Source organism: Lactuca saligna, chromosome 5 (genome assembly GCF_052625555.1).
Source record: "Lactuca saligna cultivar CGN05327 chromosome 5, ASM5262555v1, whole genome shotgun sequence".
Taxonomy (NCBI): domain Eukaryota; kingdom Viridiplantae; phylum Streptophyta; class Magnoliopsida; order Asterales; family Asteraceae; genus Lactuca; species Lactuca saligna.
Window position 1 is genome coordinate 238,514,116 of NC_136421.1, and position 27,937 is coordinate 238,542,052.

At 35.9% G+C, this 27,937-nt stretch overlaps 2 protein-coding genes across 2 annotated transcripts in view; both read left to right on the forward strand.

The window, feature by feature from the left end:
• LOC145046414 (uncharacterized) overlaps nt 1–20,004 on the forward strand; it is a 39,236-nt gene extending 19,232 nt beyond the window's left edge. Inside the window, exons 9-10 of the mRNA XM_078994704.1 lie at nt 19,022–19,140; nt 19,822–20,004. Coding sequence (XP_078850830.1) covers nt 19,022–19,140; nt 19,822–20,004 — 302 coding nt within the window. The remainder of the gene's footprint in view (nt 1–19,021; nt 19,141–19,821) is intronic.
• Nucleotides 20,005–20,952: 948 nt separating this feature from the next.
• On the forward strand, nt 20,953–23,095 carry LOC144997194 (S-type anion channel SLAH4-like). The gene is made up of 2 exons (XM_078957047.1): nt 20,953–21,915; nt 22,528–23,095. The coding sequence occupies exons 1-2, from the start codon at nt 21,016–21,018 to the stop codon at nt 22,825–22,827; spliced, it is 1,200 nt and encodes a 399-aa protein (XP_078813173.1). The 5' UTR covers nt 20,953–21,015; the 3' UTR covers nt 22,828–23,095.
• The last annotated feature ends 4,842 nt before the right edge of the window (nt 23,096–27,937 follow it).

The following is a 27,937-nucleotide window of genomic DNA, read 5'->3' on the forward strand; positions in this document are numbered from 1 at the left end:
TTTGGTATGCTCAGTGTACTCCTAAGAGCTTTTGTGACCATCCTGGTCAGTACGCCTAGTGTACTGCGTTCTTCACTAGTACGCCCCACGTATTCTTTGTGTACGCCCCTTGTACTCGATTAAGCCTGAAAACCACGAAACTTCTGAAGGCCATAACTTCTTCGTTATAAACTGATTCCAACGATCCTTATATCCACGAAAAGGTGACGAGAAGCCCTACACTTCTATCAACTCATACCTTCCTTAAAATCTTCCGAACAAAAATCCATTTCAACAAAAGCCCAAACTGACACTTTACCAAAACACCCCTAGGCTCCAAAACACGAACCGAACACTCATATTACTTCTAATACATAACTCGCACCTAAATGGGCCTAGACTAGGAGTCAATTCGGAACAGGGCGTTATAACTCTCCCCCACTTAAATTCACATTGGTACTGGTACGTAGCCTCTGGCCATGTAGAGCATGTCTCCGTAAGAGAATGACTTCTATTCTATGGCATTGGCAAATGGTTAGACAGGACTACAAGCCTGAAATCTAACAAGATGTTAATCAGAAATTGCATGTATTCTATGCCATTTGGGCCAAAGTGTTATTGATGTATATTAAGCATTGAAAAGTATATCTTTGAATAAAGTCTTTGATTGATATGAACGCTTATCACATGATCTCACATATGTCTTGTTGTTCCTCTTTGCTTTTGCCACATTGAAGTACATATATGGCATAACGTTATATTGTATCTATTATTGAACTCACTAAGCGTCACCGCTTACCCTATGAATGTTTAACAATTATAGGTGATAAGTAACTAGTATGTTCACATACTGTTGAAAGATTTAGAATAGTTTGTAATAGTACTTTTGTACTTTAGTTTATGTTTATATAAATTACAATATCTTGGGTAGTTATGTAATATATAATACTTTGTAATAGTCGGTTTGTATCCAATAGTTTGTAATCCCTTTATGAATGTAAAATATTGCTTTTATGAATATGCAAGTAGCATGTTTTGGAGTAATGATATTGTGAAGTATGAAAGTTTGGGTCTTTCAAAAATACGAAAGTTGGGGTCTTTCACTTGTCCGTTAGATAAGGGATCATATATTCCTCCATTCAAGATATCATATTGACTGAGACATGGATTATAATCATTCTCTCTGTCCATTTGTTGTTTCCCGATTTCCAATTTATGATGATTGACTAATTGAACAAATCAAATCAAGCCCGACCCAGCCGAGCACTTACATTTGTCATCACCAAATCATCGAGGGGCCCACATATATCGCTTTTATCCTGAAGGTAAAAGGAATGGATAAACTTCGAATCATATGGCTTGTTCTACTACTTGTTGAATCATACACAAAGGCACGTTTTATAACACCGAATTACCGAATGCGTTTTCGTGCAATCAATGTACAACCAACTCATAGTAATAACTCATATCTCTAGGTTTGAAGAATATAAGATGTTATCATCTCATGATCACTCATGATAAAATCCATGAAGTGATTCCAATGAGCACGGGTTGAATCCAATACTCAAAACTTATGAGCACTCATGAGTGTTGTAGCTCTTTGTCCAACATCTTAGACCTCTACAAGCCAACCCATGACAGTCTTGATTCATATCTACTTCCAACATATAACCAACTGTGGATGGTTTTAATAACTTAGTCATTCTGGAAGAATAACCTAGTTTATTCTAGAAGTCAAAACATGCAAAATGAAACTCAATAATAATTGAATCCAATATGGTATCAAAACCTATGAAGATAAATAAAACACCTTTTATTTATCACCATATGATTACACATTATTCATTGTATACTGTTTCAACTATCAACTTTATTATTGAATTTAAAACAATAGTTGTCCCATGCTCCAAGCATGTACACTATGTTTTCTAAACACTTGTCATGCCATACACCAAGTATGCATACTATGACTGTCTATGATATTTACTTTGTGAAATAGATCAATTGTACATAACTCTAATGATCCTCTTTTCATAGTCCCAAATCCTTACTGCAAATGCAAGAATTCCAAATTCATGCCATTTACTGAAATCTGTTAGATTCTAAACTTATATGCATTGATCCTCTTGTAATGATTATGCACAAAGTCAGAAAAGACTTGACAACAACCATTACAGAGCATTCCAAAAGAGATCAGCTCCTTGGAAACATCCTTCTTGCATTAAGTTTCCTAATCTTACACAGATTGAATAATTTCTAACTTTGAAACATTTCCAAATTCCATTTTCACTATCACTTCTGAACAAGAGTTGCCTCATTACAGATTATGTCAATATGGTCCTTCTAGAATTATCACTATACATCCAACTGTCCTTGAGCAACCAATCTTTGGTAAACCTTAGATTGTCCTCGAAAATTGTTTAATCCTCTTAGTCATATCCAATTCTAGACCTTTTCCCTTCTTAATGCCCCAGGCATTTGGAAACTTTTAGAAAGGATAAATATAGCACATGTGATCGATCCTATATCCAAAGCATATGGGACACGATTCATGATGTCTCACATAAAGACTAAATCAGTCTTTTGCTATAACATTTCCATTTGTATTTTCCAAGTTCTCATAATTCAGATTATGAAAAGGGATACCGTAATCATAATCGAATTTTAGAACGCAAATAATGGACCCATATATAGAATTTTCTTATGTTGAGCCATTCCAACATGAAATTCATATATATATATATATATATATATATATATATATATATATATATATATATATATATATATATATATATATATATATATCCTTGACTAAATACGATTAAAACCTCAATCTAAGCTTTTAGATTTGAGATGAAGTATAATTTCCTCTCCCTTAATTATAGCAAAACAACTTTTTCCCAATTGAAAATTTTTGTTTTCTATATTTAACATTGCTAACTTGCAATACTTATCATAATTATCATGCTCCTATTAACATGATGATTATTAGCATAACACTTATGCTCCCACTAGCTTTGACATGTACTCAGAAATCAGTTAGACTTCTAGAAATCAATACTTTATTGACTTTCTTACCAAAGTTCAAATTTTTGATACTAGATTGCTTTGATAAAACTTTATCAATATCATACACCTTATCTTAGATAGCTTATAGGTGTGTCTAAACAATTTTAAGAACTATGAAAAGGGATTCTGTAATCATAGTCTCGATTGTTTAGACCTTTTCCACTTCTCACAAGTCCATGTTAGTGTGCAAGTAAACCACACACGCTCCACTAATGACTTTGAGAATGCAAATATCACAATTGCTATCTAGCTAAAATCTACTTAGTGAAAGTGTTTCCTCACCATCATTTTCATGAATCGGAGAGAAACCTTATGACACTTAGATTTAATGGTGTATGTGTTCTTATCCATGTGAATTGTCAAAATCATAGTCACAAGACAAGGATAATGGCAAATCTAAACTCATATGGACCGAACTTAATCTTAATTTCTTGCCATCTGGTAGCTCAAGGGCCTGCCATTGCTTCCAAGTTGTTGTGCAACCAATTGAGAACTCTAAGAACTCATATGAAAAGCCAACTTTGATTGGAATGGGCACAGAATATGTCAACACGATAGGTTGTGAACCTCAAGTCGTGTGCTAGTGAAGAACTTCAGGTTTTATTCTTGATTAGTTCTTGAGACTTTCATGACCTATAAGACTCCCACTGTCCTCTTGACATATAAGACTTTCTTGTCAGATATTCAAGAGATAGTGTGGATTCTAATCAAGACAAACACTTCACACAATTGTCCTTAGTTGGTCTTTGTTTTATCCAAAACATCACAACTTACCAATTTCAAATGTACAAGAGTAGAAAACTTTTACTCTTACATTTGAAAAGTGTTTTAAACCTTCTTTAAGACATGTCACTCAAGTTACAATCTTGGAGTACGACTCTAAGACTTGTATTGGAACGAAGTATGACTCATCTTCTTGATTTAACCATTCCAACAATTCAAGATTCCTCTTCTTAGTCATAAGAATGAACTAAGATTTCCTTAGAGAACTCATTGTGATATAGTTTCTTAATCATTAAGATGATCACAAAACTGATACTAAAGTACTCTCCCATCTTTCCAGATTTGAGAAACGTTTATCCTTCCGCCTAATTTGATTCTTCTTATTCGCTCTACCATACATTGGATCTTTTCCAATGTTTCAGAATTTATACTTAAGCTTGTAAGTATAACCATATTTACTAAACCTTAGTAAATAATGATGAATAGTCTTATCGATCTTTTGTGGTGGACTTGACCAGTGCACAAGAATGTGTACTCGATCCCTTAGTCCATTACTTGACTCACACATCCATGTGAACAAGTAGTTAGTCTTAATTTTTCCAATGCTTGAAAGTTCTCGTCCATCATGCTTACAACTTGCATGATTCCAAGTCTCTATCCAATTGAAACTTGGGTGATGAGAATCTTTCCTTATTTGGTAAATTTAGACATTACCACAAATGAGAGAATCAAATTCACTTTCCAATATTGCTATCAGTGGAATCTTATAAGCAACAATTTTCCACAAACGTCATCGTAAGGATACATAAAACAAATAAAATCAAAAATTTCCTTTTATTTTAAAACTTTGCGGAAAAACTTATCCTTACAATCCATATGAAAACTTGTTGTTATCTATTCCTAAACAATATCTCATAACTCCTAAGAAGTAGCTGAAGAATTCGATCTTCAAACTATGCGATAGAAATCTATCTACGCGATCAGATGCAACATATTCTTTCTTTAAGTTCCTTCACTTTTCTTTGATTCTTAAAACATCACCATGTGACCCAGTCACATCATGTATCAAGAATCTCATAATAGAAACTTAGCAGAGTTAGATAGTGGACTTTACCTGAAGTAGAGTCAAACTTATTGACTTTAACATCCTTAGGTAAAATTGGCAGCTTCGTAACCAATGCTCCTTCCCTTGGCAATTTAACATATGGACGCTTTGGTAATGGGACTATCATAGACTTAGCCTTTTTCTTTACCATTTGGTCAACCGGGTTGACTATGGCCGATCCCTTTCCATTAGGAAGAGAGAGCTTTACTGGATATCCAATTTCATTATTGTCAATGTCCATAAAGTTTTGGAAGTTGATCTTAGCAAATAGGTAAGATCATTAAGGGTCTTGTCATAGTGTGTTTCATAGCAGTCCCAAAGTAACTCACTATGTGACTTAGAAAGTAGTTGAGCCACCAAATTTCTCAAGACTTTGACACCCAACTCTCCCGGCTTGTCAATATGTGACTTCATCTCCAAGATGTGATCATACCTAGACCTTGCCTTGCCAATAGGGCTTGAGTGACCTTAAACTTATAGGTTAGGGAGAATAATTAGAGGATGTGAAAGAAGTATGATTTCCATGGGACATCATCTTCATTTAGGAAATCTTGTTTCAAGAGATTTGGGAAGATCATAAATGTCTAAACCAGACAACTTTTTGGGAGATATTCAAGATGGTTGATTTACAGTCCTTAATATGATGCCCAATATGAAATATTAAGGCTAGGACCCAACAAACTATTTTATAACTTAGAAGAGGGATTCTGTAATCCAAGCTATAAAATATTTTAAGGTACGGATTGACGATTCACCAATTTCCACCAAGATAAACAAAATGTATATTTTTAGGTTTTAATTGGTTTTTGAAACTCCTAGATCTTTGAGATTCATTGAACTGTTCAATGGCATGTTCAATCTCGAGTGTGCCCTTCAGGTTTTGTGACTGGGATGTCGAGGATCACAAAACAAGGTGTGAAGTAACCATGCAAATATACTGGGTACCCTTAATATTTACCCCTTAATCGATGTGTCAGTTAACCACACACGCGCCACCGATACTATGATAAATATTAAGTTACCCTTTGCCTACCTTGTTAAGTCCAGGTTAGTGTGTCGGTTAACCACACACGCTCTACTAACGACTTAAGCAAAGTGCAAAGTGTAATTTCATGAGTTAGCACCTTATTCACTTTTTCCTAAGTAACTAAGATTGGGTATTTATAAAAGGTTTAGTTACTTAGTATTTATCATTAATACTTTCAATGAAGGGAGAATTATAGTCCTTGTCCTACCCGTTCGGCTAACGACCCTCCACCAGTCAACGAAGCGGTGGGTGAGAGTGGACACCCATTAAACTGCCATTTTATAGGCAATAACCTTATACCCCCTTATAGACAGGCTTTGTGAATGAGGCCTACTAACGGTAAGACTGACTTGCTCTTATACATATATATATATATATATATATATATATATATATATATATATATATATATATATATATATATATTATTAACTTATAATGTTATAAAGTATAAGGGTTGAATTTTAACTTTTAAAATTCTAAGGTCTAACTTGGAATTAAAGTATTCATAAGTGAAACTTTTCGAATTCCAAAACTTGAGGGCAAGTTTTGAAAGTATTCAAAACTAATTAATTCCATAACTTATGTGTTTAAAATAGTTTTAATTAAAAGACACTTCATGTTCCATAACTTGAGGATAAGTTATGGAAGTGACTCTTGAACCACCATAACTTGAGGACAAGACTCTTCATTTTTGTAACCATTGCCAACTTTTATGAGTTTTATGAAACTTAAATGTGACTTTTCATATAATTTGAGGACAAGTTACAAAAACACATTTTAGAATAAACTCTTAGATTAAAATGGATTAAAAACACATAATCAACTAACTTTTCTATTAATCTAAGCAACTCATAAGAACAAAGATAATTCACATCAAACTTTTTCATGTAATTAGCATAACTTTTAAACTAATACAAAACATGAATCTATTGAGAATTATCTATGAAATTGGATTAGCATGAACATTACCACATCAAAAACAAGTTTATAAGTTCAAAAACACCTTAGGGTAATGTTCCTAGTCCAATTCCAGCCAAAACAACAAACAACAAGCTGTCAACACCCAAAACTCGTCGAGTTCCTTGAGAAACTTGTCGAGTTCATGCCCAACATGAAGAACTTGTTGAGTTTTTGGCATAAACTCGTCGAGTTTTATGTTCTTGACAGATTCAACTTTGAAAAAACACATTTGCATCAAGTATAAGAGAAAGCAAGCCTAGGCTCTGATACCACTATTGGGTTTTGAGCATTCTAACAATCCTAAGTGTACATGAAACCATAAATACCTTGGATCTGTGTTTTCTCTATTACACATACAAATATGAACTTTCCAAGGTATTCATCCTAACTAGCATAATAACATTGATTCAAATGAATATATCAAGTTCGAATTATATACCTCTTCGATGTAGAATTTCTTCATGAAGCTTGAGTGCCTAGTGCCCCAAGTGTGAGACATAAAATTGTTCACACAACACCAAATACACTTGGAATAACTTGAGAGAACATACACACTTCATGAAATCGGCTAGCCCTTCATTCTCACACATAGTGGCCGATTTTGTCAACAATAAGATGCTTATATAGTTAGTGACAATTAGGGTAACCCCTAATTGTCATGTATTTCAATTTCCTTGGATCCATGGGTTCAAATACACCATGGAGCATCCATGGAGCATCTTATGGGTTTTAGCCCAACTTGACAATCCATGAAGCATTAGCCCACTATACAAGTATGGATGATTTACACAATCAACCCATATATTAATTAGTCTTCTTTTGATCACTTAATTAATCGTAGATTAATTCTTGATCAATACTAATTAAATAATCTTATTAATATATTAGAACTTATAATATGTTAACAAACCTTAAATGTTATTTCTCTCAGTATAGTCTATCCAAATGCATGATGCCATGCAACCCAAATGGACCATGCCGAGTCGGGTCAAGTCTTACCAATTATAGTTATGGAATTAGACATTAATCCAACATCTTCTTCATGTGCTCATGTCCTACTGACCAAAAGGTCAGGTGTGCTCTGAACCTACTGAGGCTTGGGGCAAAGGACAGGTGGTGGCTGACGATTGGGTCGTATACTGATGATCAGCGGCCTGCTGTTACTTGGGAGCAATTCAGAGATATGTTCTACACCTGCTACATTCCACGCGTTGAGCGGGAGCGGCTTGTGCAAGAGTTTTTGACCTTGAGACAGGATGGGGAGTCTGTGATGGAGATTACCCATATGTTCACGGAGAGGGCTATGTTTTTCCCGGAGTTCGCTTCAGAGCAGTCTTAGATGAATCGATATCTGAGTATGCTCATGACTGATATTCGACAGTTCGTGTCTACACAGCGATGTGATACCCTCCTGGACCTTCAGGAAGCCACGAGGCGGCGTGAGTTGGAGATAGAGCTGCAGCTAAAGGAGCAGCGTCAGGCACCGACACAGTCTCAGCCAGCGCCTAAGCGGTCTAAGACCGCTGATACACGGTCTGGGGGTCAGCAGAGTCGTACTTGTAGAAAGTGTGGCAGGGTTCATTCGGGAGTTTGTAGAGCAGGAGGTGGGTGCCAAAAATGTGGCAAGGAGGGGCACTATGCCAGTGTCTGCCGTCAATTCACCCCTCCCGCAGATATGAGGATTCGTTACCATTGTCATCAGGTTGGTCATGTGAAGACCAACTGTCAGCAGCTCGCCGCCAAGTTGGCGTAGGGTTCCACATCAGCTGCTGCAAGGATTGGAGAAGTGAGGCTAGTTAAGGTGGAGCCTCCGAAGGCTCAAGGTCGTGCCTTCCAGCTCATGGCCGAGGAGGCCAAATCAGCACCAGATGTGGTTGCTGGTACGTTTCTTTTCGCTGTCTCAGTTATTGTATTGTGCTATGCTTATTGATTGTACATGTGATTAGGTACGTTTTTTGTAAATTCTTTGCCCGCTTTGGTATTATTTGACTCGGGGGAGAGTCGGTCGTTTGTATCTTAGTCCTTCTCTAGAGGGTTCAGTATGCCGATAGATGATCTTGAGTATCTGTTGCGAGTTTCAATCGCCAACGAGCATGGGGTTTCTGCTTCTTCGGTCTACTGGGGATGCAAGTTAGAGATTTTTGGGGTGTCCTTCCCGATAGATTTGGTTCCTATCCCCATGGGGGATGTATGCGTGATTATAGGGATGGATTGGCTTAGCCATTTTGGCGCCATGATCGACTGTAAGGGACAGCAGGTGGTGGTTCGAACCCCAAGTGGGGGAGAACTTGTAGTGTATGGTGAGGGCACCGGGATGGGATTAGGGTTTTGTTCAACAGCCAGGGCTCTATAGTATATTTAGCACGGGCGTGCTGGTTATTTGGCGTATGTGGTTGATACGCGGGTTAGAGAGTAGCTCTCAGTTTCTGAGGTCCTGGTGGTGAGGGAATTTGCTGATGTGTTTCCGGAGGAGTTACCCGGAGTGCCTCCGGAGAGGCAGGTTGAGTTCAGGATCGACTTAGTGCCAGGTGTGGCCCCTATTGCCAAGGCTCCATACCGACTGGCGCCGCCTGAGATGCAGGAGCTGTAATCTCAGTTGCAGGAGCTGCTGGGCACGCAGTTTATTCGTCCGAGTAGTTCACCTTGGGGAGCACCGATCCTTTTCGTCAGGAAGAAGGACGGTTCGTACAGGATGTGCATTGACTATTGATGTGTGTGAAACGAACTAGTTTTAATCCTACTAACTTAGACACACACGAAAGGCAGTGTACCTATCGATTAGTAATATAGTTCAAGCAAGTAGGGTATCGAATACAGGGAACAGTAAACAATTAAAATAAATGCTAATATTATTTAAATAAAACAAGTAATAGAAAGGGGGTTTCTCTAGTTTTGCAAAACTAGAAACTTACCAACTAATACTTAGACTACTTAACTAAAACCTAGATAAGCAAAGATTCAACTAAATTCAATAACGAAGGGAACTTCTGTTTAGTTCAACTCAATTGATCCTATGGTTGATATTATGGTAATAGTGCAATGGATTAATTCTTCTATTGGCTACCGATTCAAGTGATTAGATTCACGTTCACTGCATTAATCCTTAGAGAACAAACTAACTTAAATAGTGGCTAGTTGTCTAATTTAATTAAATTCACTAAGTTATTTATTTGGGTTAATTTAGACTTGTAATGGTTAACTAATTTGGTCCTTTAGTTAACCTCTTGTTGATGGTCATCACACAAGCTCACACATGAATTTACCTATTTTTCTTATTAAATCTAGTTTCACATTTGCTAATCCTAGTCATATAATAAATTGTTCACATAAATCATATGAGGTAAACAATTAAGAGATGTTCATGCAGCTTAATTATCTTCCTATTAACAGAAAAATAGTTATCATTCGCACATAAGGTTCTTTAACAGAAAAATAGTTATCATTCACACATAAGGTTGTTTAACAAGCTAAAATCAACAAAATAACCAATATTAAATCAATCATACCATAAAATCAAACCATAATCACAAAATCATTTATCCTAAATAGAAGTTATGAGTTTTTAGCTCATATCTACAACAAATAACAAACTAAAAAGATAATCTAATGATTGAAACATGGTTCATGCAAAAGATTAAGATAAAAGTAGTGTGTTAGTGCCTTTGATCTTCTTCCAAATTGATATCTAAGTTGAAATCTCGAAAACCACAGCTTCTAAGAAGCCTTCTGGCCTCCAAAAATCGTCCTAAATTTCCCCATTTGTTAGGGTTCGAATGAGAAGTGTTTATATATATATATATATATTGAAAATAAGGGCTACTCAGCGAGTCCAGTGACCTACTCGCCAAGTCCATCACTTAAAATCATGTGCACGGCAAGGCAAAGTCAAGAATCGCGAAACTTCTGACCAACTTGTCGAGTTGATGGCCTACTTGTCAAGTTCGTTTGAAATCAACATTTTCTTAAAACATGAAAATCGTCTGAAATTATGTGTTGTTTTTAGAACATTTTGAATCTCATCAATCGGAGTTACGGCTCATGAGATATGCCCAAAACACTGATGAGGGGTCAAGCTATCCAGCAACATTCTTCTTTCTTCAAAATCCAAGATCCAAGCCTCCAATTGCTAGTTCCACTTCCTTTTCCACTCGAGCATGTCATTGTTGCTGAAAAAGGAAATTCTAAACTAATTAATCACCTTTTGTTCATTAAATGAGACAAAAACAACATAAAGTATTAAGATAATGCATGAATTTTATAACTAAATATGCTCATATCAACTATAGGGAGCTGAACAAGTTAACGATGAAGAACCGTTATCCACTCCCGAGGATAGATGATCTTTTTGATCAGTTGTAGGGTGCGTCTTGGTTTTCCAAGATTGATTTGAGATCAGGATATCACCAGGTCAGGGTGAGGGGGCAGGACGTGGAAATGACCGCGTTTTGGACTCGTTATGGTCATTATGAGTTCGTGGTGATGTCATTTGGGCTCACCAACGCGCCAGCAGTGTTCATGGATCTGATGAACCGAGTCTGCAGACCGATGCTCGATCGCTCAGTCATTGTGTTCATAGATGATATCTTGGTGTATTCCAAGACTTGAGAGCAACATGAGGAGCATCTTAGGAGCTGCTAGGGGTTCTGAGGCGAGAATGGTTGTATGCCAAGTTCTCGAAATGCGAGTTTTGGTTATGAGAGGTCCAGTTCCTCAGACATCTCGTTAAACAGGAGGGGATTTTGGTCGATCCCGCTAAGGTAGAGGTGGTAATGTAGTGGGAGACTCCAAAATCTCCCTCAGACATCAAGAGTTTCGTGGGTTTAGCAGGGTATTATTGGAGTTTCATTCGTGATTTCTCCAAGATTGTCGTACCCCTCACTCGTCTAGCAAGGAAGGGGTGGATTTTAGGTGGGGACCTGAGCAGCAAAGGGCGTTTGAGACCCTCCGACAGTGTTTATGCGAGGCGCCGGTGTTGACACTCCCCGAGGGAGTGGATGATTTTTTGGTATTTTGTGATGCATCCATTACAGGCTTGGGGGCAGTTCTCATGCAAAGGGGACGAGTGGTAATCTACGCATCGCGGCAGCTAAAGCCGCATGAGACAAGATACCCTACTCACGATCTTGAGTTGGGAGCGGTGGTTTTCTCTCTCAAGATTTGGAGGCACTATCTGTATGGGGTCCGTTGTACTATATACACAGATCACAAGAGTTTGAGACACATCATGGATCAGCCGAACCTGAACATGAGGCAGCGTAGGTGGCTGGATGTGGTCAAGGACTATGATTGTGAGATCCTTTACCACCCTGGTAAAGCAAATGTGGTTGCGGATGCTCTAAGCTGCAAGTCAGCTGGGTCCTCGACCCCAGCCATTTGTATGAGGATAGCAGTGGATTCCCCACTGGTGGGTTTGATCAGAGATGCCCAGATTGAGGGCATGAGGCCAGAGAACTGGAAGTTGGAGAGGATTAAGGGCGAAAGCGCCCGGTTTGTTCAGGATAGCCGCGGATTGTTGAACCGTGACGGTCAGGTTTACGTTCCGATGTCCGGAGGGGTCCGACAGACAGTGATGGAGGAGGATCATAAGTCTCGTTTTTCGGGAGCCACCAAGATGTACCGTGATTTGAGTTCGAGTTATTAGTGGCCTGGTATGAAGCGGGATATCGCTTGGTTTGTTGAGAGGTGCTTGACCTGTAGGATGGTCAAGGCCGAGCATCAAAGGCCGCATGGTAAGTTACAACCTCTAGAGATTCCCATGTGGAAATGGGAAAGGATCGGAATGTATTTCATCACGAAGTTGCCGAAGACGACAATGGGGTTCGGTGCTATATGGGTCATCGTGGATCAATTGACCAAGAGTGCCCATTTCCTAGCCATACGGGAGAGTTCATCAGTAGAGAAGTTGACCGATCTGTACGTCAAAGAGATTGTATCTCGGCATGGGGTTCTAGTTTCTATCGTCTCCGATCGAGATGTCAGGTTTACTTCCCATTTTTGGCAAAAGTTCCATGAGAAACTGGGTACACGACTGCATTTTAGTACAACGTTCCATCCGCAGACTGATGGGAAAAGTGAGTGGACCATTCAGACCCTCGAGGATATGTTGAGGGTGTGTGTTATTGATTTCGGTGGGAGTTGGGATTCCCACCTACCTCTTGTAGAGTTCGCCTACAACAACAGCTATCATTCCAGTATTGGCGTCCCACCTTTCGAGCTGCTGTATGGGCGGAAGTGTAGGACCCCATTCTGTTGGGGCGAGGTTGGGCACAGAGTGATCGGTCGGACAGAGGTAGTTTTGCAAACTAAAAAAATGATACAACAGATTAGACAGCGACTGCAGACCACTCAGAGCCGGCAGAAAAGTTATGCCGACCGACGCCGATCTGAGCTGGAATTTCATGTGGGTAACATGGTTCTTCTGAAGGTCTCACCCTGGAAGGGTGTGATCCGCTTCAGGAAGAGGGGAAAATTTCGTCCCCGTTACATCGGTTCGTTCAGGATTATCGCCAGGGTTGGCAGGGTGGCTTATAGGTTAGAGCTTCCGGAGGAGCTTAGCTGGATCCACAACACATTTCATGTTTCGCAATTGCGAAAATGCATTATGGACCAGGAGGCAGTGGTATAGTTGGATGATATTCAGGTCGATGAGCACCTGAACTATGTGGAAAGGCCTGTGGAGATTTTGGAAAGGAAGAAGAAAATTCTGTGGAACAAGGAAATACCTTTGGTAAAGGAACAATGGGAACATCGGAAGGGATCCGAGTCGACATGGGGGCCGGAGGCGGAGATGCGCAAGCATTACCCAACATTGTTTATTCCAGCGGACTTCGAGGGCAAAGTCTACTTCAAGTGGGGGAGAGTTGTAACGCACCGATTCTCAGGTATTGTTAATATGTCTACTTGACGAGTTGGTTTACCTACTCATCGAGTAGCAGTGAGAAGGATCGTGGGTTAAGTGACCTACTCGACGAGTCTATAATAGGACTCGGTGAGTGGAAGCTGGTAAGTGAAACCCTAATTCTTGGGGTTGCACCCCTATTTAAAGGGACCTTAGCCTCCCTTGGACCTCCTTACAGTTCCAAAGAACCCTTGAGAGACTTATTCGTGTGTGTGCCTTGTGTGTGTGTTTGAAGCTTGAAAGAGAGTCCTTGGAGGGAGAAGACTTGGAGGAGAAGAAGATTGAAGCAACTAGAGTGTGGGAATCAACACTCATCTCAGATATAAACTTCAAAAGGTACCCAAACCGTTATTCTCCTTATAAATCTCCTTTATTGGGCGAGTTTTAGGGTTTTCATGGAATATCAAGTTAGTATGATGAGCTATGGGCCAGATTTGAAGTTGTAACTTCAGATCTGGACTCTCTTTGGAATCTAGAAGCATAAAGTTGCAGCTTTAGTTGTGATTGAGGTCCCCTTTGTGCATAAAGACCCATCAATAGCTTAGATTTGCCATTTTGAGCCTTTAAAGCCATGCATGCACGTAAAGTTTGCAGCTTTACGTGATAAGCATGCCCTAGAAGCTTGGATATGTGATTTGGAGCCGCTGCATGGCTCAAAATGGATCTGTATGGAAAGAGGACTGAATGGACTCGGTGAGTCGCAGGGTCGAATCAGCGATTCGCATGAAGATGGCCATTGAACTCGACGAGTTAGTTGAACAACTCAGCGAGTCTGATGAATATTGTCACGAGACCCGACGAGTTGAAGAACAACTCGGCAATTCAGATGAGTTTTAACCAATAATATGTTCGCGAGTATATCCGTCGAGTCGCAGGGATGGAACTCGACGGGTGGCCTTATGGTCTGATTCGGATTCGAAGGAACTCGACGAGTCACCTCGATGACTCGGCGAGTTGGATTGTGCTTCAAGGGACTCGGCGAGTAGCAGGTGTACTCGGCAAGTTGAGGTCAACATGGACTGTTGACCTTAATTGAGGACTTTGACCTTGATCAGGGGTTGACTATTGGGTTATGGAGTACCTTATAAGGTTAAAGACTTATGCGTATATTGAACTATGGTTATAGGTGGTGGGGCCTATGTCGAGTGATCTGAGAGTTGGAGTTTACTTTCCGAGTCGAAATTTGTGAGGTGAGTTATCCTCACTATATCGATAGGGTCTACGGCACCAAGGATGGCCCTTTAATTGTTATTGTTATGGTATGTTGCATGTGGTCATGAATTGTTAGTGCGAAATCGAGGTAGACATTATGTTATGCTTTTTATGATCCGTAGGGGTTGGTGTGATAGTGACCTGCTTGGTCGGTACTCTAGTTACAGGAGAATTTTATGATTGTGATCAGTGAAATAGATTTTTTTAATGTTTGAATATGCCAGTATATGATTGCTATGCTCACATGGTTATTTGCTTATTGGTTGGGTTGAGGCGGTCCTGCTTCGTGCTGAAGGCCATCATACCCTATGAGCGGTTCGGGGAGACTGTAGGCCCATGTGGTAGACCAATCATGTCGAAGGCTCAGAATAGATCCAGACAGAATGTAGGCCCGGTAGGGCGGTCCAGTCAGGCCGATGGCCCAGTATGCATGTTGATTGATTGATTGATTATTACTGTTATGGTATTGTCAGTGTGGTGTTGGTATTTTAGGGATAGCTCACTAAGCACTCGGGCTTACAGTTTTCAGTTTACTGTTTCAGGTACTTCAGGAGATCGTGGAAAGGCGAAGGCGTGACCATATCGCTCTTCATCCTTATGTTATGATTTTTAGGACACTCTGATGGAAAATGATTTGAAAACATTTTGTAAACAATGCTATGTGGCTTTTATTTATGATTGAAAAAGTTTAAATTTTGTGTGAATTTTATGGATGTTATACAAAACCTTTATGTGTGGCTTGTATTCCCCCCCCCCCCCCCCCTGAAAAACATGAAGAACTCAGAAAAAGTGTAGGGGTATGAACTCACCGTTTTATGTGGGATTCGAGTGTCAATCAATAGGAGTTGTTGGGTGTCAGACAGTGTCTCGGACAGAAACATATCCTATTAAACATATAAAGGCACATATAGGTATTAGATGAGGACATAACACTATTTGTTATAGAAGGAAACCACCTTAGGGACTATAAAACAGTTGAAACTAAGTGTTAGAATCACCTGTGATTGAGGATAGAGAGTTTGTGGCTGTAATCAGGATTGTACGGTCATGGGTTTGTGGTCCAACAAGGTTTACGGCCCAAGTATTTGCGGTCCATGGGTTTACGGCCCATAGGTTTGTGGCCATAAACACTTCGACAAGAAGTGTGATTTTCGGTGTTTTAGGGTCCTTTCTAGCCTCTTGGAATTATTCTAAGCCTTATGCAAAGCTCAAAGTAGGGTTTAAAGGCTAATATTCGACCTAAAATGGAGTTTACGGCCATTGAAGGGTGTATGGCTGTACACATGGGTTTACGGCCATAAACCCATTTCGAGTTCATGATTTGGGTTGATTTACAGGTGAAAAATCAGTGGTTTCTAGTAAACATTGAGCATAGAGGGTAGTTACTTACTGAAAGAGGCTTGGAATGAGGTTTTTAGCGACCAAACACTAGTGTGTGTTCTTGGCGAGAGAGAATATCTAGCAAAGATGAAGTTATATGGAATGAAACATGGATTCATCACTAGAAAGGGGATTAAAACACAAGAAAGGTGAAGAATCACTTACATTCTTGAGGGTTCTTGATCAAACTCGAAATTATAGAGAGAGAGAGAGTAGAGAGAGAAATCCTCTTAGAGTGTGAAAATGATGAAATGAAGGCTATTCATCCCTTATATAGGGGTGAGTTTATGGCCAGGGTGGGGGTCCATCTGGCAATGACCGCAAACAGAGTTTACAGCCGTACATGAGTTTACGGCCGTAAATTTGCCTTGACCGTAAACTCGTCGTTTTTCGAGGGAATCGTGAGTTTTTCGCGCTATTTTTCATTTTCCGACATGTATGTAATTATGACAATAACCCTAGTTGATTTACTTAACCCAAGAAGTTGAAGGAAAATTTAATAAAAATTAAATTTTTATTAACAGAAGTGGGTTACAATAACGAAATAAATTTCGGGTTGTCACATCGTGCTTACGGTTTCTAGTTTTGGTTTCAGGTAACTCCAATTTTCAAATAAAGGAGCTGGAGACGATCACAGCGCATACACTCGTGTTTTTCTGAAATGTGTGATTTCTGGGAACGAACTCTCATATATGTTTTATTTGAAATGACTTTCAATGTTTGAAAAAAGTTCCAATAGTGTTTTAGTTATATTAAAATTTGAATTTTTACCCTGAAATTTGGGATGTTACATTGCCACGTTGTGGCCATATAGTTGCCACGTGATGGTGATCAATAGACGCCATCGTTTTGCAACATATCTACTCTCTTTCCGCGTGTCTTGGTGACTCAAACTTGTATCACGTCATGGTAAATCTTCTTGCATGACGTGGGAATCAAATTGTCACATGTCGCTTTATTCGGGTAACACGTGTCTTGGTGATTCTCTCATTTTCACGTCGTGGAAAATTACCTCCACGTCATTGGGGTCAAAACGTGATTGTTGACTTTGAATTTCGTTGACTTTATCAAAATAGCAACGTACTTTCATCTCCACTTCAAATGCCCATAATTTTCTTATATGAACTCCATTTTGGAGGATCTTTATATCCACAGAATCCTCTCAACAAGTTCTACAACACTACTCAATTATCTTTTTCTAAATAGCATTTCACAATTTGAAGTAACTCCTCTATTTCTCCTACTCGCCTCATATCATTCTATATCTTCTGAATCGATACGTGTTTACGAAAGACATTTATTATAGTTTGTTACATGAAGGTGTTGTTCTAGTCCTTTCTAGTAGCTAGTAAACTTCTTTTTTCTTGCTTTAGACCTCTGTGAGAATTCAAGTTCATTGCTTTATGATTAGAGCTTGTTAGATCTAGTATTGTGTCTTGGTTTTTGGCCCGTTCATGTTATTTGGGTGGAGTTTGGAAAATTTCAAACCTAAAGGTTGATACTCCTGATCTTGTGGACCTTTTTAGTTTGATTGTATGGTTGATTGTCTTGCATTTGAAGACATGTAAGGTCATGGGCTCATTTGGGTCCTTGTTTACCTATATTATAGATCTAAGCATTTAAGGTACTCAAATGGATACTTTATCCATTAAAACCATCTTTTGATGGGTTCTAGAAGAGTTTATTTTTGTGTCGAATTTTTTATATCAATCAATAAGCCTTAATCGTAATAACAAATTAAAATATTGCTCTCGAATTTTGTATATCAACCAATAAGGTCTAATCGTAATGAAAGTTTTAAATATTGTTTTAGATATTTGATTATAAGTTAAAATACCTAATAGTTTTTATACGAAAGGTTTGCATAGAAATTAATTATTAAAATGGGTATTTTTGGTTTATATAAATAAAAATGATTGCTTACAGATACAAAGAAAAAGTTATATTTGACATTTTTTACTGAAATTGTCGAATGGATAGCATAACTTTATATAAAAATGATTTACTTTACTTATAATCTAAATAAATCGGATATAGCTTAAAAGGTTCTCATAAATTTCCTTAGAAAATAGACATATATAAAAAGTTACACATATTTTGTTGTTAACAAGTTATAGATATATAATTGAAAATTTAGAAAACCAATTTATACTGACTATAATGATCCTATGTGAACACTTTTAACAAAATTAATTTATACTTGTTATAATGGTCATATATAACCAAAAAAAAAGTAACAGTGTGAACAAACTGAAAATTTAATTACACTGATAGTTAATTTCTTTTTTTTTAAATTTATCTTCTAAATTTGATTTGGTATAAAATCTAACCTATATGGTAAATATTTTTAAAACCATACCATTTTAATAAATATCTTTTTAAAATACACTACTTTGTTTATAAATAAATAAATAAATAAATAAAAACTCTAGATTTGACATGGAAAAAAACAAAACGTTGTTTTATAGAATTTTATTATTTAAGATATTAAATATTAAAATTTAAATTTACTAGAGATGAAAAATATCATAAATGAAAATCAATAATATAAAAAACATACAATTTAATGAGTTAAAGTTTATAATGTTAAGAGAGTTTCAGGTTTTATTTGCATTTTAAGTTATGGTTTTCAATTGATTTGGTTCTCTAATTTTTCTTTTAGGTAGCAATTTTTTTTCCTTCAAAGATTGTGATGTATTTGGTTGTGGTGGTGGAAAATTTGATGAAAAAACAGTGAGTTGTGGTGTTGATTCGTCGAAATTGAATGACCGAAAAATGAAGGTATGGTGAAAACGTCGATGTCACTAAAAATGAAAAGTAAATAGAAGTTATGGATAATGAGAGATGTGATAATGACTAGTGGGACTCATATTAAATTTTCTCAAATGTGGATTTAAATTTAGGGTAGGGAGATACATAAATGTGGGTTCTATTAATTTTTTATATATATAAAAAATAAATATATAAATAAGAAAATTAATTAAAAATAAATTAATAATGACATAACAATCTTTTTAGATAAGACATATTGACCAAACGCACACCAAAAATAAACAATAGTGACCATCTGAATTAAAATAATAAATTAAAGACTAAACACACAAATTATCCCAAACAACAAGGACTATTTGTGTAATTTACTCTTATTTTTTGGTTTTGTTCATATTTTGATAACTTTTTTTACATATTTAGGTAATGAACTTGTTGAAAGAGTTAAAATATAATCATTATAACCGAATGTAACCTGCTACAGCCAGTCATAATAATCATACGTGAATGCTTTCATAAAAAGTTTGAAAAAAGAATTATCCAGATATATACAAATTAAAAAATTAATTATCTTAATAAGTTAATTTCCTTGTATATAACAAAAATGGTTATTTTTAACAAATTATATATCAACCCTTGCACGGTATGTCTAGATTACTTGTAACTTTAACCTCAGCTATGTTTTTTTGAAAGGGAATTGCTGTTAGAAAAAAAAACAAATTTATGGAGACTAATAGTGACTGTGTGGTGTACTTTCAAGTACTAGCTTCTCAGATTATGTGGTCAATATTTGTTAGAGAAAAATATGTAAACTTGTTCTGGTTATCAATCAAATTTAAAGATGTGGATCGTAATGGAACTGAAGACAATAATTAGAATAGAAAAGTTGCACCGAAAAGAACGTCAAATTGTAAACAAATGAATGACTATAATCAAATTTCAGTTCGTATTTTGTGTTAAAACTAATACTATTACCACTATTAAAATCGTTCAATCAAACACATTTTACATACAAAACGTAACAATCTAGTCCAAAACAAATTTTCAATATATACAATGTACACTTTTTACTTTTATGTATACTAGCAACACAATTTATTTTATTATTAATAATGGTATGTGAACTGAAGCCTTTCGCTTTATTTGTGTGCCAACTTGACTCATTAGTCAAGCCGTTAAGCCGAGCTTTATAAAGTGGGCCCCACCACCGTGACATCTAGCTGTAAAGAAAAGAGACAGCCGGTTCGGTCCAGTTGGGTTAGCCGAGTTAGTCAGCCGCCTTTAGCCCCACGTAACCTTCCAAGAAACTTTCCCTATCAATATGTACTCAAATACAAAGACATCTCTTTTTCACACATTTTTACTTGTTTTGTCACAAATAAATTATTATTCAAAATAATAATAATAATAATAATAATAATAATAATAATAATTGATTTTTTTGTAGAAGGTAAAAAGGGCACAATTTTTTCGAGACTTGTAAAATATATAAACTTTAATTAATTAATTAATTAATTAATTGTTTCAATGCTCTTTAAATGATCTTAAATTTATTTGATTTATTTGACACGTTTTTTCGGTTAAATTTTTAGTTTCAGCTATTGAGTACGAAATAAAATATAATTTAATTGATTTATATATACATATATGAGCTAGTTTAATTATCCTTAGTGTTAATTTTTTCAAAATCATTTATTTTATAAACTATAATGCTTTTTATATAATAAAAAAATTGAAATATAATTTCAGAAATCTAGTTAGTTCATCTTGCTCCTCTATATATATGCTTTTGCTTCCAAGTCCAAAAACAAAAGTGAGAAGTAAACATACATATCATTGCTTACCAAAAAAAAAACGTGTAACACACACACACACACAACTACCACCATGGTCACCGTTACAATGCAAGAGAAACCCGGTCAACAAACCACACCACCGCCGTCGCATGTAGAGTTGATGATAGATTCAACGGTCATCTCCCACGGCGGCGCCACCCACGATGGCATTTGGATAGTAATCAAAGCGATGGTATTTCCAATCATAGCGAGGTTCCATGCAGGTTACTTTCGTATAAGCCTTTCGCTCTGCTGCCAAACCCTACTCTGGAAAACTCTAGGCGAGCCACCGGAAAACGCCCATGCTTACCGGAGAATGCTGGGAGCAATGCCCTCCGCTGCATTCCTCCTTCTGTGGTTCTTATCGTTGCTCATTCTTGTATCCCTCTCGATCTTATATATTTTACGATGTGCTTTACTATCCGACATGGTTAAAAACGAATACCTAAACCATATCAGTGTGAATTACCTTTTTGCTCCATGGATTTCATGGCTGCTTTTGCTCCAAACGTCGCCATTCTTCGCTCCAAAAACTGTTTATTATCTTTTTCTTTGGTGGGTGTTCGTTCTTCCGATATTCATTCTTGACGTAAAAATATACGGGCAGTGGTTCACGAAAGGGAAGAGGTTTCTGTCAACGGCGGCGAATCCGGCGAGCCAACTTTCGGTGATCGGAAACTTTGTGGGAGCACGAGCAGCAGCGCAGATGGGATGGAGAGAGAGTGCCATAATCATGTTTACGTTGGGAATCATACATTATCTCGTGCTTTTTGTGACACTATATCAAAGATTATCGGGGAATAGCTGCATGCCGGCGATGCTTCGGCCGGTTATGTTCTTGTTCATCGCTGCTCCAAGCATGGCGAGCTTAGCTTGGGACTCCATTTCTGGGAGATTTGATTGTTCTTCAAAAATGCTTTTTTATCTTTCTCTCTTTCTCTTCCTATCTCTGGTAAGTGAAAATATATAATATAATAACATTTATACAAAAAATAATGCAATGTTTAAAAAAAAGTCGATGCTAATTTACTTATTTTCTTTAATTGTTACTTGTTAGCAAATGTTTGGTCTCTTTCGAAAGTTCATCATATAAATTAAAAAAGTATTTTATATACTAATTATAGAGCAAAAGTGTTATCAATAGTATATGCAAATTAACGCATAAGTTATATTTTTTTTCTTGAAATTTAGAATCCTGTTAGGACATATTCCTATAATTTATTCGTACTTAGTACGAACTAAAAGATATTAAATCTGCTTTTTAAGTGATATTACTTTTAGTATGGTTAAATCTTTCATATTTTCAAATATAACGGCACAATATGAAAGGTTGCATAGTGGTTTTCTTTAATGCCTTTTTTTTTTTTTTTTTTTTTTTTAATTTTATAGTAGTCCATTGTCTTAAAAGATCAGCACCTACTTATGGGTACAAGCGATCTATTTTTTAAACCTGATATTAACCAAAGTTGCTTTGATAACTTATTTAAGTTTTAATGTTATATACAATAACATACTTTTTACTTTGGAATACTAAAATTATTGAATCCTGATTTTGGTTTATCAGGTATCAAGACCATCTTTGTTCAAGAAATCAATGAAAAAGTTTAATGTGGTATGGTGGGCGTATTCATACCCATTAACAGTATTGGCATTGGCATCAACTGAGTACGCACAAGAAATGAAGAGTAACCTTGCTCATTTGCTTATGCTTGTTCTCTCAGGACTTTCGGTATCAGTGTCATGTATTCTGATGGTTTATACCGCTCTGAACACTAATATGTTGTTGCCTCGAGATGATGACAATGATGATATGATATCCATGACTCTAAGGCAGACTACTATCAATAGCACGAATTCAATTTGATGATTTTGTGATCAATTGATAATGTTGACCTTTAACTATTCATGAAACATTATCATGCATCCTAAACTTAGAACTTAGAAACATAATTGTAATTTTATGTTATTAAATGGATTCTATATAAATTGTGAGGCAATCCATGTAGGAAAAGGAATATTCCGAAAAGCCAAATTTAAAGAATCATGGATAGACAAAATTGACAAAGTGAGAATTAGAAAGTGATTGTTGTATTTTTTATATTTGTTAGGACCTAAGGCCCAAAACCTTAAACAAGCCCATATAAATCCCTTCTTACAAAATGGAGCATATTTATATCCACCTAGATAACTTACTTTTAAAATTTTGTTCAAAAAACGAAGTTTCATAATATAAAAAAAGAACATATAAGAATAACGGGACTAGCATAATAATCGAAAAAACAAACTCAACCCGGATTTAATTGTATAGTTTATAAACCAAGTTTAAATAATGTTAATAAAAGTCGAATGTTTAAAAAATTACGGAATTAAGGTCCAAAGTACAAAATAATAGTATTGTTGAAAAATGCGGTGACTTAACAATTAATCTCAAAAATATAAGTTCAAAGTGTAACCACAATATACATAAATGTGACCTTCTAAAAGTCCTTGTTTTCCTCTATCAATATTTTTTTCATGAATCATTAATCCGAGCAATGTCAAAATAAAATTGTTAGATTCGGAAGCCTAGTAAGCATATCTGATGTCGACTCTTAAAAAGTTGTAGATGATGATCATCATCCAAACACGAAGTCAAACCTAAAAAACAAGTTTTATAAAATTCGGAAATCCAAGGACTGGATATTCAAAGTCAAAGGGTTCATTAGACACATAATACAAAGTTTAATACTGAAAAGACCCAATAATTCAAAACTATTGGTTATCGAAAGTCCACAAATTATACGAGTTAAATATTTATCAAAATGGAATAATTCAACCAAATCAAGCTTGCAAATGCATGTGTTTCAATTCCCTAATTTCAAGTTTAAAACTCTCAAATGATGGTTAACAAATCAAGCTCATGAATAGTTAGCACATGGCATAACTATCAAACTATTGTACAAAGTAGATACTAGTGATACTATCATACTAGACTATATACATGATAGCTAGTACACACATGCACTTGCAAATATCTCGAACCCGCTATGGGGATCTCTAAACCAACTTTGAATGTACAAATATCTCAAATCCACTATAGGAATATGCCAAGTTCAAATTACGTATCCAGGTTACACAGTCAAAATCTCATCGTAAGTGAATGCACAAATAGGATGCTCTAAACAAATTCTAAAAGAAACATTAGTTTTATAAATGAAACAAATTTTCCAAAATAGATCTCATGAACGCAACGATTATTTATAGGATTCTTATTGCAAATAAGAAGTATAAATATGAAATCATTTTACATTCAAAGCATGGAATTAGATTTAGGGACATACTTATGGTATAACTAACATCAATTCTTCTAAGTGCATCTCATTGATTCAAGAGTTGTATGAACACTTCCTAATCACATATGGTTAATAAATAAACCATTTATCAAGGACTTCTTACATACATCAAGTCCTAATCCTAGTTTATAATTCAAACCATTCATTCCAATCATTGCATCACATTACAAAAGTACTAATGAAGCTATAGGAGTGATACAAGCCAAATTGGGCTTAATCAAAGATCCCTCACAATCTAAAAAGACAGACAACATGTGTGAGATATTCCTTGACATTCAAAAGGTATGTGTGATGAACATGTCATGTTAATTCATTAGTTTTTGCATATTTATGTAATGTACTTTATTGTATTGCTCATAAACCTTCTATAAGCATTCATAATGAATTTAATAGATGAAATAAGTCCTAGTAACTTATTTGACTATTCTACTACATCTTAGTTTATTATTACTTAATCCTTACGTGTATTAATGTTTCAAAGGCTTTAGGTATTGATACATGAAGTGCCCACTTTCTTTGCAATTTCCAATGGGTAATGTCTTTCATGACCCTGGAATATCCTCTTTTCATTGACTTTGATCTTCTTCTACCACATTTTTTTTTGGTGGAACTTCAACATATATCCTTAATATTCAGTAAGTTGTTGGAGCACTCACCAACATTACTTCTGTAAATATCTTCTCTTAGGATTAAGTCATGTAATGCCTTCTAATATGATTATAGTGGTTCTGGATTAACTTGTAACTACTATAATTGCACCGGACCAACTTCTGGGAAAAGTCGATAAAAGAAATAACGTCTAAAGTCCATCTTTGGATCCAATATCAACATATAAAAATCTTGACATTATTATGTAACGAGCCATATTTTCTTTCATCAACGAGGTTAGTTTCCATTACTCAAATAAATATTTTTGTAAATGATTTTAGTTTTATGATATTAAAACGAAATGAATTAATTAAAAATGGTGTTATTTAATATCTTATAGAATTAATCAATAATCAAGAGGAAAATTAAACTGATTTTGTGGAATATATGGAATATAGGGTAAATATTATTTCTTAAAAGGTTTAAATGGAACGGAGGGGTTGAAATGTCAGAAACCTAAAATATTATGTTATCTTGGGTTGGGGTTTAAAGGATACAAGGATGGAAATAGAGGGGCTTAATTACAAAAAAAAAAAAAAAAAAAAAAAAGACGGATTGTAACCTTCCCATGGTTTAGGTTAACAAGATTAATGTTGATTGCGTGTTTCCTTGGCATGTACATACATTAAGATCAGTTAAATTGGTTATTGTTTTTTTTGCTATTGAATCGTGTTTAACCAGACAAGGAAAAAAGAAATTGATCGAGTGGGAGGGGCGGTAGCGTTCGCAAGAGAGAGTGAGACATGAAAGAAGGGTGAGGTCGATGGAATTTGTCTAAGGTTGCATTGAAGCTGTAAATCGACCTTAGTCTTAGTAAGTTATTTATTTATCTCTCCCCATGCAATTCATGCTTCAATTGCTAGTGTTTTGAAAGGAATTATGAAGTTAAATTGCTTCCTATTAGAGTAACTTTCTTCTTTCACTTCAAATATTGAGTCTTCTTGAATGGCTAAATTCTAGCCATATTGGGTGTGTCATAGGCTAGTTATTGCTTTCAAAATTCTCCTAAAAAGGCTCCCTTTTATGTTGGTATTGGTAATTAACAATTAGTTGGAATTATAGAGTCAATTACTCTTCTTTGGTGCTATAATTTTTGTTTCTTTAACCTTCGATTCTTATGGATTTTTTTTGTGGAATTTTTCTGCATAAAATGTTATATTTTGAACAATTCTTAAGGTTCTCAAAACAACCCCTAAGTTTCTTGCAAGTGCATTGTAATGTGGTTGTTATACTAGCAAAAAGATGTCAATATCTATCTTGAAAGACATTGTAATATGGTTGTTTTATGTTACATTTTTCTGGCCTAAAACCATAATCAAAGGGATGAAATAACAACCTCATTGGTCTTATACTTCTTGTTTAAAATATCACCTTAGGGACACCATAACATGTGTCTTAATGTGGAGGTTAATGAGTTCTTGAATGGTGGGCGTAGAATTGTGTGCTGGTGTGTTAATTGCATATAATTTACTTCCATGTCGTGTCATATTTTTTGTCATTCTATAATGTACACAATGCATGTCTTAGTACCTTCATTCAAGACTAATTTTTTTTAGATCAATTTGGCTATAATCTATTGTCTAAAGTCTTGAACCATATGATGAATTAGGTAATGATTAGGATTCCACTCATAACAATTTTTCCCCAGCTTGCAAGGGTTGTAGCAACTAATATGGGTAGAATCAGATAATATATAATATTGACAAAGTTGTAGGAAATCGAGTCTAGTTTCCAAGAATTCTAATATCAATCCATTTGGGGTTTTAGATTTTGTTTTACGCTCAAAATAATGAACATAGGTCGAGCTGGGAAACTTGAAAAAAATATGAAAGTTAACATGTATTAAAGTTATATTATTGAAACTTTGACTCTGTTTGATAATTTCTTGGTTTGTGTTGTTATCAGGTGAGGCCTTTACAACTTCAAGTAAGTTCAAGACTTGGAATAGAAAGAGAGTTTCATCAAGACAAAATGTGAGTTCGTAGTTTTACTTACTAAGATGCATAGTTGAAACATGTGTTTTGTAGATTGTGATTTCGTTCACATATATATATATATATATATATATATATATATATATATATATATATATATATATATATATATATATATATATATATGTATATATAGTTTAATTTTGGATGCCCCATAGTGAACAGTTCTTTGTTGTGATTGGTTGATTTTTTTTTAAATCCTTTGTTGTAACTTTTTACTTTGATAGAGAGCCTCATTGTACATGTGCTGACCTCTGCATATTAACTTATACGTGTTTCTTCTCCACCGCCTACCTGTTTCATGCTCCTAACACGGTGTCCTCTATCGTTTCTATTCCCCAGTAATATTACTCCACCGTATCTTCTCTAAATCGATTCTTGTCCCCTTAAATCGATTCGTCTATTACATTGACTGAACATGTAATTTCAAAATTTCTCTCTTCATTCTGCCTTCTCCCCTCTCCTCCTAACACTGACGACCTTGTTTAATATCTTCATAAAACCTTCGTCTCCACCTCCATTTCTTTCTACCTTCTCTCCATTCAAATCCACCAAAAGGACCGACATTCACCACTACCATATCCACTTAATCGATTAGGGCTGCTTGCATTTCATCGCCACTGTTTTAGAATTTGGAACATCGGTGGATATCGATGAATAACCAAAGAGTAGGGTTGTATTTTTGGTTGAGCAAACATTTAATTGGTGAGGTACGGCTACCGCTTCTCTTTCAATGTGTATATGTCACACTTCTGTCCATCTGCCTTCATTTATTGTTCTGTATTTATGTATGTTTGAATAAATCTTTGGTAATGAGTTGATTATATTTCACAGACTGAATCGCGTTTCACAAATTCGTGAAGCCAGTGATTCTTTGGTATATTGATTTGTAATTCTTATAAGTTATTAAGCTATTATGTTGTCAATTTGTTGTAATTATCAGTTATTAAGCTTTTATGCTATTAGTTTGTTATGATTATAAGCTGTTAAGTTGTTCTGA